The sequence below is a fragment of the Monodelphis domestica genome, chromosome 4 (genome assembly GCF_027887165.1).
Source record: "Monodelphis domestica isolate mMonDom1 chromosome 4, mMonDom1.pri, whole genome shotgun sequence".
In the NCBI taxonomy this organism is placed as follows: Eukaryota; Metazoa; Chordata; class Mammalia; order Didelphimorphia; family Didelphidae; genus Monodelphis; species Monodelphis domestica.
This window is the reverse complement of record NC_077230.1, coordinates 296450898-296466849: the sequence shown is the minus strand read 5'-3', so window position 1 is coordinate 296466849 and position 15952 is coordinate 296450898. Positions and strand designations below refer to the sequence as shown.

The following is a 15952-nucleotide window of genomic DNA, read 5'->3' as shown; positions in this document are numbered from 1 at the left end:
CTGTTTAGCAATGTAAAGAATTAGACTAGCTGTAGCCATGACAGGTTAAAATACCTGCCTGAGGTCACCCACACAATATGGCAGGCTGTACTTGAACTTCTGATCCTAAGACCATTTCCCCTATCCACTCTTCCTCTCTTAATAATAATGATTTAAAAAAATTTTAAACCCTACCTTCCATCTTAGAATCAATACTGTGTATTGGCTCCAAGGCAGAAGAGTGGTAAGGGCTAAGCAATGGGGATTAAGTGACTTGCCCAGGGTCACACAGCTGGGAAGTGTCTGAGGCCAGATTTGAACCTAGGACCTCCCGTCTCTGGGCCTGGCTCTCAATCCACTGAGCCACCCCACTGCCCCAACAATGATGATTTCAATTTAATAGTGTCTCATATTTCCAAACCTTTTCTTTTCAAAGTATTTTACCTTCATTATCTTGTTTAAGCCTTCCTCAAAGTATGTAAACTGTAGTCCTCATCTATAGTCTACTGTCACTGAGTCCTCATTGAAGCACTAACAATTATATTGGACCTTGTTTTAGAGAATTTTGACTTGATATGTTTTTTTTTTCAATTCTGTGACACCCAGCTTTAGTACTGTAGGTTCTCTTTTGGCAATTATATTGTTAAATTTGTGTCCCAGGTATTTGAACATTTTGTTATGTTTTGCAATTGATCACAGTGAACATCTTATGGAATAATAGATGAAATTCCTTATCCCTCTCCAATACTTAAATCCCTACTCAAAATAAATCTTAAAAGGTATAGATTTTGTGCATAGGTTACTTATACAATATCTCTTATGCTTTGGATCACTTTAACATTACTTGATTGATTTTGAAGCATTGATATCAATGAGATCCAAACCATTTATGTGGGGCACATAATTAGATGCTGAAGAAGGAATGAATTTAGGCTAATCAGGATTTTTTATTGTAGATGTTACTTTTGAGTATATTCAAAACTGTAACCAATTAAAAATTTTATTTTGTTTAAAAATGTTAGAATCTTCTGCTTCTTGGAGCTACAGCCATTGAAGATCGTCTTCAAGCAGGTGTTCCAGAAACAATATCAACTCTAATGAAAGCAGAAATTAAAATATGGATCCTAACTGGAGATAAACAGGAAACAGCAATCAATATAGGTAATAGATTTTTAAAGTGATGCTATGTTGAAGCTAATTATAGTGATAACAAATGTGTTCTAATGTCCAGGATAGGTAGCTTATCTTCTGCAGTTATTAAAACCTTAATGGAAATATGGAGCCCAATGAAAATTTCCTATTATGAATCAAGGGGAAAGTACCTTGAAAGTAGGAGGTTCTTATCAGTTTTTGTGTGCTATGGATCCCTTTCATAGTCTGGTGGAACCTGTGGACTCCCTTTCACATTGTTGAAGGGAATGTTAAATTCCAGTTAGAAGTTAGTGGAAGTAAAGGTTTAATTTTGTTTCCATCTAAGTTCATGGGGTCTCCAGAGTCAGCCCACAGATTCCTTGAAGAACTCGTTAAGAGCCCTTGCTCTAAATAAAGGGAGTATGTCTGAAAAGATATTAAGATTTTTTTGAGGGAAGGCAAAGTTTATTGGGAGGTAATGTGAAAAGGAGGGCTGGCCAAAGTAGGGTAGGAAAGCAGTTTGTCTGGGCCTTGTGCTTCCCAACCTGTGGTGAGGGCCTCGTCTGGCTCGAATCTGTTGTTATTCTGATTTTCTAAGGGAATGTTTTGTTCTGTATGTGATCTACACCTTCCTTTCTTTATTTCAGATCTCTCTCACTTTTTTTTTTGCTTGAAATATGTCTTATATGAGTTTTTGTTCCATCTCTGTGCTCTTTGTAAAGCTCAAATTTAGTCACTGAGAATGAAGACCTATAATAGACTTTTCTAGCCCCATAACATAAAATGTAAGATATCATTTTAAATAATGTATGGTTTTATATAAGTTGCTTTTTTTCCTTCAGAACTCTGTATTAATATGTACTATTTTCTCATTCTGGACATGTAATTTATTATGGATGAATATTTGATTTTATAGAATTGATTTTATATGTATGTTTATAACCAGTTTTGATTATTTAGGGACTCCTCCAATTTGTGGATTTTCCAGGTTCTATTTCCTTCAGTCTGTACGTTAGACTTATTTCATGCTTGTTAATACCAGAAAGAGACAGATAGGGAAAGTGAACTAGAAATCAGTGGAGCTGCATTTATTTGTTAGCAGGTTAAGAAAAGTTTAGGTGTGGAAGAATCGCTTGTGCTAACCAAAATTAGGTTCAAGGATTTAGAAATTAATTCTTTAGAATATAATTACATGTGATTTTCATAAAACCATAATTAAGGAATATTAAAGCTTGGTTACACATAATGACATATAGGCATAGCCTATGTAATGGCCTATATGCTTTCCTGTAATTCATTATATTAAATAAAAAGCATTATGGGGGCAGTTAGCTCTGTATGAACAATTATATCAATGGGCGATCAGCCGAACAGTGCTATGATGAAATTTCATAACTTTGTAATGGAGTTTGATTGTAATTTGCTAATGATGTTGCAAAACATTATTGGTTAGGGCAACATTTTTCCAGGATGTTTGTATATAGATAACTTAAAATTAATATATTAGGTGGCTCAGTGGATAGAGGGCCAGACCTGGAGACAGGAGGTCCTAGCTTCAACTCTCACCTCAGACACTTCCTAGCTGTGTGACCCTGGGAAAGTCACTTAACCCCCATTGCCTAGCCCTTATGGCTCTTCTGCCTTGGAACCAATACACAGTATAGATTCAGAGAAGAAAGGTAAGGGTTTAAAAGAATTAACATACTAGTATTTACATATATACAATTGACTCAGCACCTTCAGAGGAATCTTCTTATAACATTAGTTACTTGCATTTATGTCACCATTGCTCAGAGCATTTATTCAACTCCTTTGGAGTTAGTTTTGAGATGTCTGTTAAACTTGCCCTTTTGAATATCCTTATTGGTGACTATCTTGGTTCATTTTGGGGGGACTATTCTTAGAGGAAGTATTTGGCTTTTGGAAATAAATTATTCACAGTCAAGGATGGAGAGTTAAGTGGTGATTTAGGTTATTACTACCTGAAGGTTTTTTTTTTTTTAAAGTAAAGCACAGCCTTTAATAAAAAACTGAGTAGACTTAAAAAAAAAAGTAAAGCATGACTAAAGTGGCAAGATTGTGTGTGTGTGTGAGAGAGAGAGACAGAGACAGAGACAGAGAGAGACAGAGAGACAGAGACAGAGAGAGACAGAGAGAGACAGAGAGACAGAGACAGAGAGAGACAGAGAGAGACAGAGAGAGACAGAGAGAGAAAGAAGTGGGGAATGGTGGAGGTGTACACTTAACTACTTCTAAAGAACCAGCTATAGAGTACACTTTGAATTCTAGAATTCTTAGTATCTTGCAAATGACGATCATTGGTTATGATGAGGGCTAAGCAAGACTGTGAAGCTGATTCAATACAATTTCCCTGTTACTGGAAAAACCACTGGAAGTCCATACTCCACTGATGTCCATGACATTAGCATTGTAATAAAAAGGATGGTCTTCTTGTAGGACAATAATATATGGTGCCCTATTTGGAGTGATACACCTGATAAATTCTGAGAATAATCCTCGAGGGCCTCATTGTGTGGAGAGGCAAGCTTGTAGTCTTGAGCCCCAGGCTCTTGCAATTCCTAATGAGCAGGAAAGACTTTAAGCACAGTCTGGGCAAAGGACTGTAGATCTAGCTGTCAGACAGGCTCTTTCCCTGCTTGGCTTCAGGAGTATAGATTTTATAGCCATGGCAATTCTTGAACACCATCTACTAAGTGACAGAAGTGTTCCAATCTGTGTCAGTGGAGGCATTCTGCATATCCATGAAATTTCAGGTTTTGGATGAAAAAACCTAGATGGAGCCTCCGGTCCCTGATACCCATTATTTGGAATAACAAGCCACCGAATATGGGACTGGCTAAAATGACCAATTTACACCACCTCGCTGTTTTCTATGTGGGAATGTTTTGTAGGCTTTTGGGGTAGTAGAGGTCTGTATTGCCCATAGGAGCTTTTGATTTTCAGAAATAATGGTTCTTGGTGTGAATTTTTTAATATATTACAAGCAAAAACTCCAAATTTTGCTTTTTCTGACATGAATTAAAACATATATATATATTATTTATCCTTTTGTCCCTTTATGTCAGATTGACATGGGCACTGTACCCCAGAAACTCAGGTGAACTATCATCAGGTAAATTTCTTTGCTCCCTTCCATCCTCTAGACTCCCAACCTAAAACATCTAGTGACCCCTATAGGACCCTGACATGATCGTCCTTTGATCCTCCTTTAGATTTAAGATGGACAGAGAGATGCACCTCCAGTCTACACCTCGATCCTATCAGGCTACACCTCAGACATCTGTCTGTTCCCTAAAACTAAGGAATCTTTATGTCTCCTATGTCTCCAGGCAGACCCCAGTCAGATGACCACCCCACCCCACCAAATGCCTGAGTGACGACCACTCTAGAGTCACATCCACACAGCATTTGTTGCAAGAGTATAAAATCCCCAGAATTGATGAGTTCTGGGAGCAGCCTTCCATCTTGCTGTTCCACCTTGCTAAACTTCTGGCCATTCTCAACACTACTTTCCTAAATTAATAAATTTCTCTTTTTGTTTTTAAGCTAAGTTTTGGAGTCTTGCATTCTTGCAAAAGGTATCCTTCCTGAATTCAGGGGTACACATCTGAACCCCATAATAAGATCTTCCTTTCTTTCTACTTGAAATGCAACTTGTGTTTATATTCAATCCCCATGCTCTTTGTAAGCTCAAATTTAGCCACCATGAATTGCTTTGTGGAAATGGTGAAAAAATTGGGTTAGGTAGTGTTGATATGGTATTAGAGTGGGGTGGAAGGATAATTGGCCTCTTTTTCTATTGCTCTAAATCTGTCCAAATAACTTTGCTGTGAGTGTAGCACTTGAGGGTGTGTACGTGTGTGCAGATGGTACATGCATGCACATGAGCATGTGAATTTTTTTTTTTGCCTGAGCCAACCAAAGTCTGGCCAAGTTCTATACATACATGAGAACATACTGGCTAAAACTCAATCTAGATAAGATAGATGTGTTGCTGCTAGGTAAAGGAATTTTTACCAGCTTACTGAATAAGGCTTTCTTTATCCTTTGTCCTCAAAGACTTCCAGCATAATTTGGTGATATTTCTTCATTGACAGTGACTTCTTATATTGTGTCTGAATTTTACTGATTCCTTGTCAAAGAAGATTTACTGCTCAAGACATAATACATAGTGCCCATACCTCTCAGATTATATTTAATTGGCTAATAAAAGCTACCTGAAAATTATGACTGATTTTAAAATGAAAAAAAGCTTCTTTGAAAACTGGAAGCTTTGCCAAAGTACTATTTCTCCCCATCTCCACCTCAGAGTCCTCTACCCCTAGCATACTAGTAGAGGTTTGCCAAACAACTCCTTATTCCTCAGTTTAAATAGTTAGATAATTGATATATTTGAGTAACAGTATTAGCTTATCTTTATTTAAGCTTTATATGAGCTTTATATGCTTTATATACATTCTCATTTGAGTCTCACAGTGGCTGTAAGTGCAAATATTATCCCCATTTTGCATGAGAGGAAACTGAGGCTCAAGATGTGAAGTGATTAAAACTTGTCTGGTTTTGAGTAGAGGCCAGAATTTAGCTTTTGCTCAATCATGCCATCAAAACGTTTCTTAAAATTAGACATATTTTGTACTACCACCCAATGTTAAATTTTGAAAAGGCTCTTAGAAATGATCTAGTACAATTGCCTCATTTTATACATGAGAAAATGGAAGTCCCTAGTGATGAAATACTTTCCCCAAAGTCATTCAATGAGTAAAGACAGATCTAAGACTCAATCCTAAGACTTCTAACCTTAAATCCAGGGTTAATTCTATTCTGCCATGTGCAGGATTTAGTCTGTCTTAATTTTACTTTCTGGAGTGCTACCAAACTGGCAGTGTGGGTAAATTTGGGCCAACCCCTCTGGGAACGCAAACTTCACTGCAAAGATCTGGGGGTACACAAGGACAGTTCTTTTGGACATTTGGAGCCATTAAAGAACCTCATCAGCTTTTCCTTTTCAATCAGTGGTACTGCAACTTTCTGGAAGCCAAGTACATATTCCCATTCTGTGAATTGTCCTTCCCTATTCTTTAGAGATGTAGCTTCAGAAGCAGTTTCAAGTGTAAGTTCTTTTGGGCCTTCAGAATTGATTTCTAGGTATTTATGGATTTGGAAGCCTAGGCAGAACTTCCACTCCTAGCTCTCTAATATTTGAGTTGACAAATCATAGATGTTGACTCAATCAATTCTGTGTCAAGTCATCATAGGTTTTTCAAATTAAGGGACTCTGATGAACTGAGCAATTTTTTTCTATGTATTTCTAACTCCAACATCCTGTTCTCCCTTATCCCTATGATTGAGTCACCATTTGTGGAGGTGAAAAATTTACCCTTCCTAACTTTCCTTAAACTCTCATCCACATCCACTATACATTTCCATCTCTTTTTTGTTTTCCAATCCCATCTTCTTCTCTGAATCCCGTGCTCTATTAATTATTAACTTTTTTCACCTTAGATCTGTTCACCTCATTTTCTTTCCTTTTCCTGATTCTTAGAAGAACTTGGCTGGCTAAGAAGATATCACAACCCTGGTGGTCCTCTTTGCAGTCAAGGTTGCTGCTTGCATCCATAGAAACACATTTTATCTTGGCCATCTGTTTCAATCAATTATTACTTATTAGATTGTGCTTCTCTTTGTATCTAAGCTCAGTGAGCACCTGATCTTCTTACCTTATCTCCTTGTAATTAGCAATGTTGACATCTTGGAACAAGATGCTCCTCAAGTCAACTTTGTAATTTAGTGGGTAAAAATGATGCAAGCAGTAATTAATACCCACAGTTGAGTAGGAAGAGGATAGCTAAGAAGGGTGTGTGATAAACATTTCGAGTGACTAAGTGGCAGTTTCTTTTTGAGGAATCTTTTGAGAAATAATTTTTTTCTAGCTGGGGGCTAGGCTTCGGAAGGAGTTAAAAAGTCTTATTCAGATACAGGTTAGAATATATGGTATCTACTTTGCTTTCAGATTCACTGCTTCTGAGTATATGTTTTAAATTTTTGCCCCCTCACAACTTCAGTGCCTAAGACAAAGCCTCTGTTGTTTTCTTCTCATTACTGTCCTGCTGGTTTCCTTAGGTTGTTTGTGTTCTCTTTCTTCTCAAATAGACTTGCTTTACTTATTCGCTTGCATTTTGTATCTCCCCAAAGGCCTAAATTCATTTAAATTCTTTAAACATAGCAGGACATCTTATACATTGAGCACACTTAATAAATAATTGGATTAGATTGAACTATCCACCCATCTTTCCGGGGATTATACCTTTCCTGAAGCAGTCTGCATCTTAGTTTCTTCCACAGAATTCTAGATTTATTATTGTTAAATTAGAGCTGGTGATTTTTGCAAAGTTGTCTTAATACAAGTAGTCAAGTGGTTAAGAAGCCAGAAACACTGTAGTGGATAGAACCCTGGTCTTAGAATTGGGAAGACCCGAGTTCGATTATAGTCTCTGACATTTACCGACTCTGTGACCAGGGGCAAGACACTCAAGTCTGTGGTCCTGGGGCAGTTTTCTACTAGTATAAGTTATACTAGGTTGTGATAAAATCATAGGTCAGAGGGTCGTCAAACTAGAGCTGAGAGAGATCTTAGTTGTCCTTTCAGCCAACCACCTCATTTTACAGATAAACTGAGGCCTCGAAAATGAACATATCCCATATCATACAGAGAGTAGGTGTCAGGCAGAATCTCTGACCACAGGGCCCTTGAAATCCTGGCATTGTGGCTTATATAAATTCCCTGAGTGACTGAATGGATGTAGTAAAGGTTACATGAAATGTTATGAATGATTTATTTATGTCACACCTCAGAGTGACAACAAATGAGGGTCATGTTTTATGTCAGTGGTCTTAAGCCTATGACAAAAATGTCAATATCTGTATCTATTCCTACCTTCTACAAAACAAAACAAAACAAAACAAAACAAAAACAACCTCTACTAACAATTAAACCAATATTGTTGTCTTCCCTTCCTGGATTGATAGATCACTAATATTTCCCACCATACGTTCGGCACTTGAATACATATCATCTCTAGCATTATAGTGCACCTGAGCTTGTTTTGTCCCATTCTCCCCATGCTCCCCTTGCAGAAATATACATGCTAAGCATATATTTAGCTTGTTTCTAACAAGACAAGCTTGTGTTGGAAAGAGAATGAGATCTGTGTCAGAGGTCCTGGGTTAAAATACTATCTGCTCCCTTTAAGTCCTATATGACCATACATATATATCACTCCTCTGTGAAATGCAAAGGGGTTGGACTAAATAATCCCTAAGCTACTTTCTAGCTCTCTCTGATTCCAAGTTCATCATCTCCTAATGTTATTTACCTCCTCCTTTCTCCATTGTACCTAATGGTACTAGGCATAGATTAGTGACTCACTATAATCCTGAATTCTTGAAATAATTTTGCCTTCCCAAGCAGGTGGGCCTTTCAGCCTTCATCTAGGATTTAGAAAATCCTACTTATTTTCTTTCAAAGTAAGGAAAGAAGGAAAAGCAAAGCACATATTTTGAATGTGAGGTTTGGGAAAATTTGACCCTGTGATTTATGAAAGGCCATATCTTTTAGAGGTCTTGAGCTCCACATCCAAGTTTTTGTGAACACTTTTGTGATTTACTAAGTGTTTGTGGGTAGGTGGACTATATGTATTTTGGGGGAAAAATCAAGTAGCTGCTAAATTTATGTATATAGATGTGATTTATGAAACTACTTGACATTTTTTCATGTGAAACCATCATATTTCAGAACTTGAATGGACCTTAGAGATCATTTAGTCCATCCACTCATTTTACAGATGAGAAGAAGCCACAGAAATAATAGTGCATTAGCACCAAAATTAGGATTAAAGTCCCAGCCTCCTGATTTCTAGGTTTGGGTTATACTCTGGTGCCTAATGAAACTAACAACAAACTAGTTCTGTAAAATAGCTTAAGTTGGCTTTAACAATTTGCTAGTCTTTATAACAAAGGATTTGCTAGCTATGACTCATTGATTTTTAGAAGTTATCTCTACCACTTTAGATTTTATTTTTGATGGAAATATATATTTTTCTTTTAGTCTATTTGAAAAAAATAAAAATGCTGATTTAAATTCAGCTTAATTTTGAAGTAATTTGTGGGTTTTGTGAGCCAAACTGACCCATTGATCCTTACCTAGCAAGGCCTGCATAGCTCCTGCGGTTTTAAGGAGCATGGTCTTGGCATGAAGCCAGAACTTTGGTTTTTGTGCTTGAACTTATGCTCTCTAGCCATGTTCCAGGGAGTTGGAAGTTTTCTTTTGCTTAAAAATATGGCATCAGTTAGTCTAAAGTGAAATTTCAGATGTGACCAGCACTGGTATTCATATAGTCGTGGGTTTTTCTCATTGTTGAAGATAATCTCTGTGGTATGTGTAATACAAATGGATTGGACAGATAATTTTCGGAGCCTATAATTTTTTTAATGGACTGAGATTAAGAGCAAAAGTTTTTAGTGTACATGTAGCATTTTAAAACATTTAAATTGTGAACTTAATTTTATCCTAAAATCAATGTATACTTTGCAATTTTTACATTAGTAGGCATTTGTCTACCTTCATTTAATGCTTTTTCTGTTGCTTATTAGGGGAATAATGAAAGTTTAACCAAAAGAGTAATAGACAATAGGAAACCCTTTGGCCTGGACTTTAAAAAGGTACCATTGCCATTTCTGGCTCAGTCTGGGCCATGAAATTTATAATATAGTTGGTTTGTATTCTAAATCTATGAATTTCTTGACCCTACCAATAAATTAAACAAGTATATTATTCCACATGACCAATGTGATCCTGGACAAGTCATTTAGATTCCTTAGGTCTTGATTTCCTCATGTATAAGAAGAGGGACTTGAACTATGTTTCTTCATGTGTATGGAGAGGGGGTTGAACAAGATGTTCTCAGAAATCTTTTCCAATTTTAAATCTTTGATCTTATACATTGAGCCAACCACAGAAAGGGAACATGAGGGATTAAAGGGATAAGGAAATAGAAGGCACAAACTTTGACCCCAAGGAGCTTGTGGGCTAGCTGGGAAGATGAAACCTAAACTTAAAATAGAGAACAAGACAAAATATAATTGTGTGCTAGAGATAAATGCAAATGAATTTAAGAGAGGGGCAATCTTACTTATCTCGTTGTGAACCAGATGGATTGGAGAAGGCTCCAGGTCAGAAGTGGTTTGGGAACATGGGACTTGAGGAAGGTTGATCCTGTGAAGAAGATTGGAGTGCAGCTGAGACATTCCAGACAAAGGGAAGAACTTGAATTATAAGATGGAATTCTTTGCAATTTAGTGGGTATCAGATTTCCATTCTCTGAACTTTTTTTTGCCCATTTCCCTAGTACCCAGTTACATTTTGTTTTGTTTTCTATGTGACAGGGATTGTCCTAGGGATAGAGTCATAAAAATTGTATACTTCCTGTCCTCAAGGATCTCATATTTTCAGGGGGAAACAGTGTATACCTAGATAAGTAAATACATAATATATAACAGTTAATCAACAAGCACATATATACCTACTCTATACCAGACACTGTACTCTTGGGATACAAATAAAAAATATTAAGTTGCTTATATTCTACTAGGAGCATATCATATATTCACAATGAGGTTATAAGAGCCTTGGGAAAATTGGGAAAGGGCCTCTTGAGTGGGAGAGGGCCCCTTGAACTGGGCTTTGCAAGATGCCATGGGTAAGCATGCCATTGGTAGGAGGATTTGAAAAGTCATTGACAAGAGGTACATGATAGATTGGAAAGCATGGTTTAGGAGAACTATGGAACACTGATCAGTTGCTTACTTGATGCATGTTCCCCACCTCTTTTGTGAGCCTGGTCTAAGTTCAGAATCATTTTAAACTCTAATTCATGAGAAAATCTGACTTTTCTTAGTATATGTGAGATATTCTTAGAGTTGTCTTTCGAAAAGATTGCCTGAGAAGACTTTCTTATAATGATTGTGTTATTGTAACAAAGAGTATAATCAAAAGAAAAGCAGAATCAGTGACAATTTCAAAGGGTCAATACATTTAATTTGTGTTGGATGATTTCCAGTATTTTTTTTTTCATTTTAAAAAAAGCTTCATTTCTGAGAACTACAGTAAAACTTAAACCGCATGCTACATTTTGGTTTCTTTGAACCTCGATTAAACTGAAGTAATATGAAAAACAAACAGTTTTGCAGCACTGTTAATTTCAGGGGCAGAAAATATAAGTTCCCATAGGTCTTCTCCCCAGCCACTTTATGATCCTCTTGTTAGACGGCTAGATTAAAGATCTAGACCTCAATTTACAAGTGTGGATTGACATTTCATACCTGGCTTTGACCCAGGAGCTGATCTCATTTTATCCAAAAACATCAGAAATCAAGCTCACCAGAATTGGAGTGGTCTTAATTTAATTTGCCACATTAGCTAAGCCCAAATTTACTATGCAAAACAGACGTGGCTTTTGTAAATTACATATGTGCTATGTGATGACTTTTTAAGGAAATTTGCTTTATTTTGTACATTTTAGAAAATGCTTTTGCTTGGTCTTAGAGCTCTGACTTGCTACATATTTAAATATGGGGCAGTTTCATTTGGGGGTGCCTTCCCTCTGACTCTGACCAAGAAATACTTAAAACATTTTCTCCAGAATATCTTTGTCCAGGTTTACTTGTCAAATGGCATCTTGCTTGAGCAGGAAGATGTAAAATAAAGCAATGAGCCAGTATTTAAAAATTACTGCTCACTGACTGCTGCAGCTGTTGTTCCAATCAAAACTACTAGAAAATCCTTTGGAATTAGTTATACTGAATTTGTAACAGTCTACTGCTTAAAGCTGGTAGTATCCTCTAGGGGAGGAGTAAGCCTAACAGAGAGGGAAATGATTAAAGTTGCAATATCCCCCCTTTTAAATGAAAATAAAATGTACCCCTTTCCTTCTGGACCTAATCTGAGGGTTCAGACTTTGGAGGGGGAAAATCAACTTCTAGGACTTTAATGGAAAAAAAGGATATAAATCCTCAAGGAAATAAAAAGGATATAAATGACTTCAGATATCTCACTAGGAGTCATATACTATGTAGCCTCCTTCTTGTTTGTTGCTGCTTACTGTAGGTCTTAATTATTCCTCATTGGAAGCCACTTTTGACAAAACCAAAGTGCCTTTTTGGGGGTCAAACAGCATGCTTTCTGAGCATATGATTTGGCCTTAATAAAAAATGACAAAATGAAAAAACAAACCTCAACATACATACTTTTGACCTACCTATAGGATAAGTTTATTTTGAGCACAGTGTAACTACACTGGAATAATAGAACCATGGTTTTGTTCTTTAAAAATTATCTCAAGACAATTTTTATCATTGGAAGTAGTTTTAAAAAAGATTGACATTAAAAATCTAATACAACTTGGGGAAGGGGAAAAGGGAACAAGTATTTATTAAGTACCTACACTGTACCAGGCCCTTTTCAAAGTACTTTACAAATATTATCTCATTTGATCTCACAACTACAGACATTACCTTGTTTTATTGCACTTTGCTTTATTGTGTTTCACAGATTTTTTTTCCCTTACAAATTGAAGGTTTGTGACAACCCTGCATTGAGCAAACATATCAGTACCGATTTTCCAACAGCATATGCTCACATCATATCTCTGTCACATTTTGGTAATTCTTACAATATTTCAGACTTTCATTATTATTTATGTTATGATAATGTCTGCTCAGGGATCTTTGATGTTATTGTTGTATTTGTTTTAGGGCACCATGGACTCCTCTAAATTAAGGTGGCCAACTTAAACAGTAGATGTGTGTTCTGCCTGCTCCACTGATCCTCCCTTCTGTCTTTTTCCTTCTTGGTTCTCCCTACTCCCATAGACATAATAATATTGAAATTAGGCCAGTGAATACATTTACAATGGCCCCGAAGTGTTCAAAGGAAAGGAAGAGTCCCATGTCTCACTTTTAATCAAAAGCTAGAAATGATTAAGCTTAGTGAGGAAGGCATTTTGAAAGCTGACATAGGGCCAAAAGCCATGCCTCTTGCAGTAACAGCCAAGTTGTGAATGCAAAGAAGAAGTTCTTGAAGGAAATTAAAATTGCTCGTAAACCCATAAATGATACAGTCTTATTGCTAATACGGAGAAAGTTTTGGTGGTCTGGAGAAAAGATCAAACCAGCCACAACATTCCCTTAAGTCAAAGCCTAAACAAGAGCAAGGCCCCAACTCTCATCAATTCTTTGAAAGGTGAGAGAGGTGAGGAGGCTGCAGAAGAAATATTTGAAGCTAGCAGGGTTGGTTCATGAGATTTTAGGAATGAAACCATCTCCATAACAAAGTGCAAGGTGAAGCAGCAAGTTATCCAAAAGATTTAGCTAAGACGAAGACAAAGGTGGCCACCCTAAAGAATAGACTAACAACCTTATATTAGAGGAGAAGTCAATGCCTGGCTTCAAAGCTTCAAAGGACAGGCTGCCTCTCTTGTTAGAGGCTTATTGAGCTGGTGACTTTAAGTCAAAGCCAGTGTTCATTTGCCATTCTGAAACTCCTAGGGCCCTTAAGAATTATGCTAACTCCACTCTGCCTGTGCTCTATAAGTGGGCAGGGGGTGGGGGGATACTTGGGTGACAGCACATCTGTTTACAACATGGTTCACCAAATATTTTAAAACCATTGTTCAGATCTACTGTTCAGAAAAAAGATTCCTTTCAAAATATTACTGCTCATTGACAATGCACCTGGTCATCAAGAGCTCTGATGAAGATGTACAAGGAGATGAATATTATAATTCATACCTGCTAATGCAGCATCCATTCTGTAGCACTTGGATCAAGGAGTAATTTTAATTTATTTTTTTGGTTACAATACTCACTTTATTTCCCTGCCTCCAGCCCCTTTCTGCAGCCAATGTGCAATTTCACTGGGTATTACTTGTGTTCAAGGAGTAATTTTGACTTTTAATTCTTATTATTTAAGAAACATATTACATAAGCCTATAACTACCAAAGTGTCCTCTGATGGATCTGGATAAAATAAATTAAAAACCTCCTGGAAAGAAGGCATCATTCTAGATGCCCTTAAGAACATTTGTGATTCATGGGAGAAGGTCAAAAAATCAACATTAAGAGGAATTTTGATGACATTGACTCCAACCCTCCTGCATGACTTTGAGGGGTTTAAGACTTTAGTGGAGGAAATCATCTCAGATGTGATGGAAATAAATAGCAGAGCTAGTATTAGTTATGGAGCCTGAAGTTTTGTCTGATTTCTTACAACCTCATGATGAAATTTTAATGAATGAGGAGTTGCTTCTTATGGAAGAGCAAAGAAAGTGGTTTCTTGAAATGGAATCTACCCCTGTTGAAGGTGCTATGAATAATATTGAAATAACAACAAAGGTTTTAGAATATTGCATAAATTTAGTTGATAGGAAGTTTTGCTTTGGGTAAAATGCTATCAAATGACATTATGTGCTACTTTTGTGAAAGAAAGAGTCAATTGATGTGGCACCTTCACTGTCTTATTTTTAAAAATTTCTTTAACCATCTTAACCTTCAGTCACCATCTTCCTGATCAGTCAGCAGCCATGAACATTGAGGCAGAATCCTTCATCAGCAAAAAGATTGATGAATGATCAGGTGATAGCATTTTTTTTAGCAATAAAGTATTTTTAATTAAGGAATAAATGTTGGGGATTTTTTAGATATAATACTACTATAAACTTAATATATTACAGTATAACAGAAATATAACTTATATACAGAAGGGGACAAAAATTCATATGATTTGCTTTATTGTGGTAAGCTATAACAGAACCAATAACATCCCTGAGTAATACCTATATCTAGGAGGTAAGTACAGTTATTATCACCATTTTACAGCAGGGGAAACCAAGCCAAACAGAAGTTAAATGACTTGCTCAAGGTCACACAATTAGTGGCTGAATTCATATTTGAATTTCTTGCTGATTCCACACCTATCCACTTCAATTGGGAAACCATAAAACCATAAGATACACATAATTTATTCTTCATTAATTTTCTTTTTTCTGAGGTGAACTTTTGGCACAAACCAAATATATGCCCAATCTTTATGTAAATGTAGTGTTTGGGGAGTAGAAAATAAAAATTGTTGAATGTGATGCTCTGAAAGTTTGGCCTTTAAGGTGTTTGACACAATGATAGTTAAACATCAGCTTCAAAGTAGTGGCTTTTCAGTTTAGCTTTCAAGATCATTTGCATTTATATGGTATTATATTTTTATTTTATTTGTATTTAGTCAATATATATTTACATATGTCTATGTTGTATCACTTAAGAGTAGAAATCACTTTGTTCTTTGTATTCTTATCCCCATGCCCAGCACAGTATCTGAAACATAGTAGATGGTTAATAAATGCTTGTTGATGATGGATTTATAGAAGTATTTCAAAATGTACAACATGCCTTTCTCTACATTAACCTTGTTAAGGTTATTAACATTTTAATTTATTATTTATAATAATAAATAATGTTTATTTAAATATTTTTATTGATTATTAATAATAAATATTATTTAATGTTATTAATAAAGAAATAAAATAGTAACAATAAATTGAATAAATAATAATAAATTAAATGAATAATAATAAATGAATAATAATAATTATTATTATTAAGTTCATTTAATTAGTATTGTCCTTATTTTATAGATGAGCAAATTGAGACCGAGAGCTTGTAACTTGTCTTTAATCCTATATAGAGTACCAGAGCTAGAATTTGAACTAAGTTCTTC

At 36.1% G+C, this 15952-nt stretch overlaps 1 protein-coding gene across 4 annotated transcripts in view; it reads left to right on the top strand.

The window, feature by feature from the left end:
• Positions 1-15952, top strand: part of ATP8A2 (ATPase phospholipid transporting 8A2) — an 860692-nt gene that overhangs the window by 304743 nt on the left and 539997 nt on the right. For all 4 annotated transcript variants that reach the window (XM_056794696.1, XM_016421852.2, XM_007495237.3 and 1 more), the window contains exon 23: positions 1002-1140. In XM_056794696.1, the coding sequence (XP_056650674.1) occupies positions 1002-1140 (139 nt within the window). The remainder of the gene's footprint in view (positions 1-1001; positions 1141-15952) is intronic.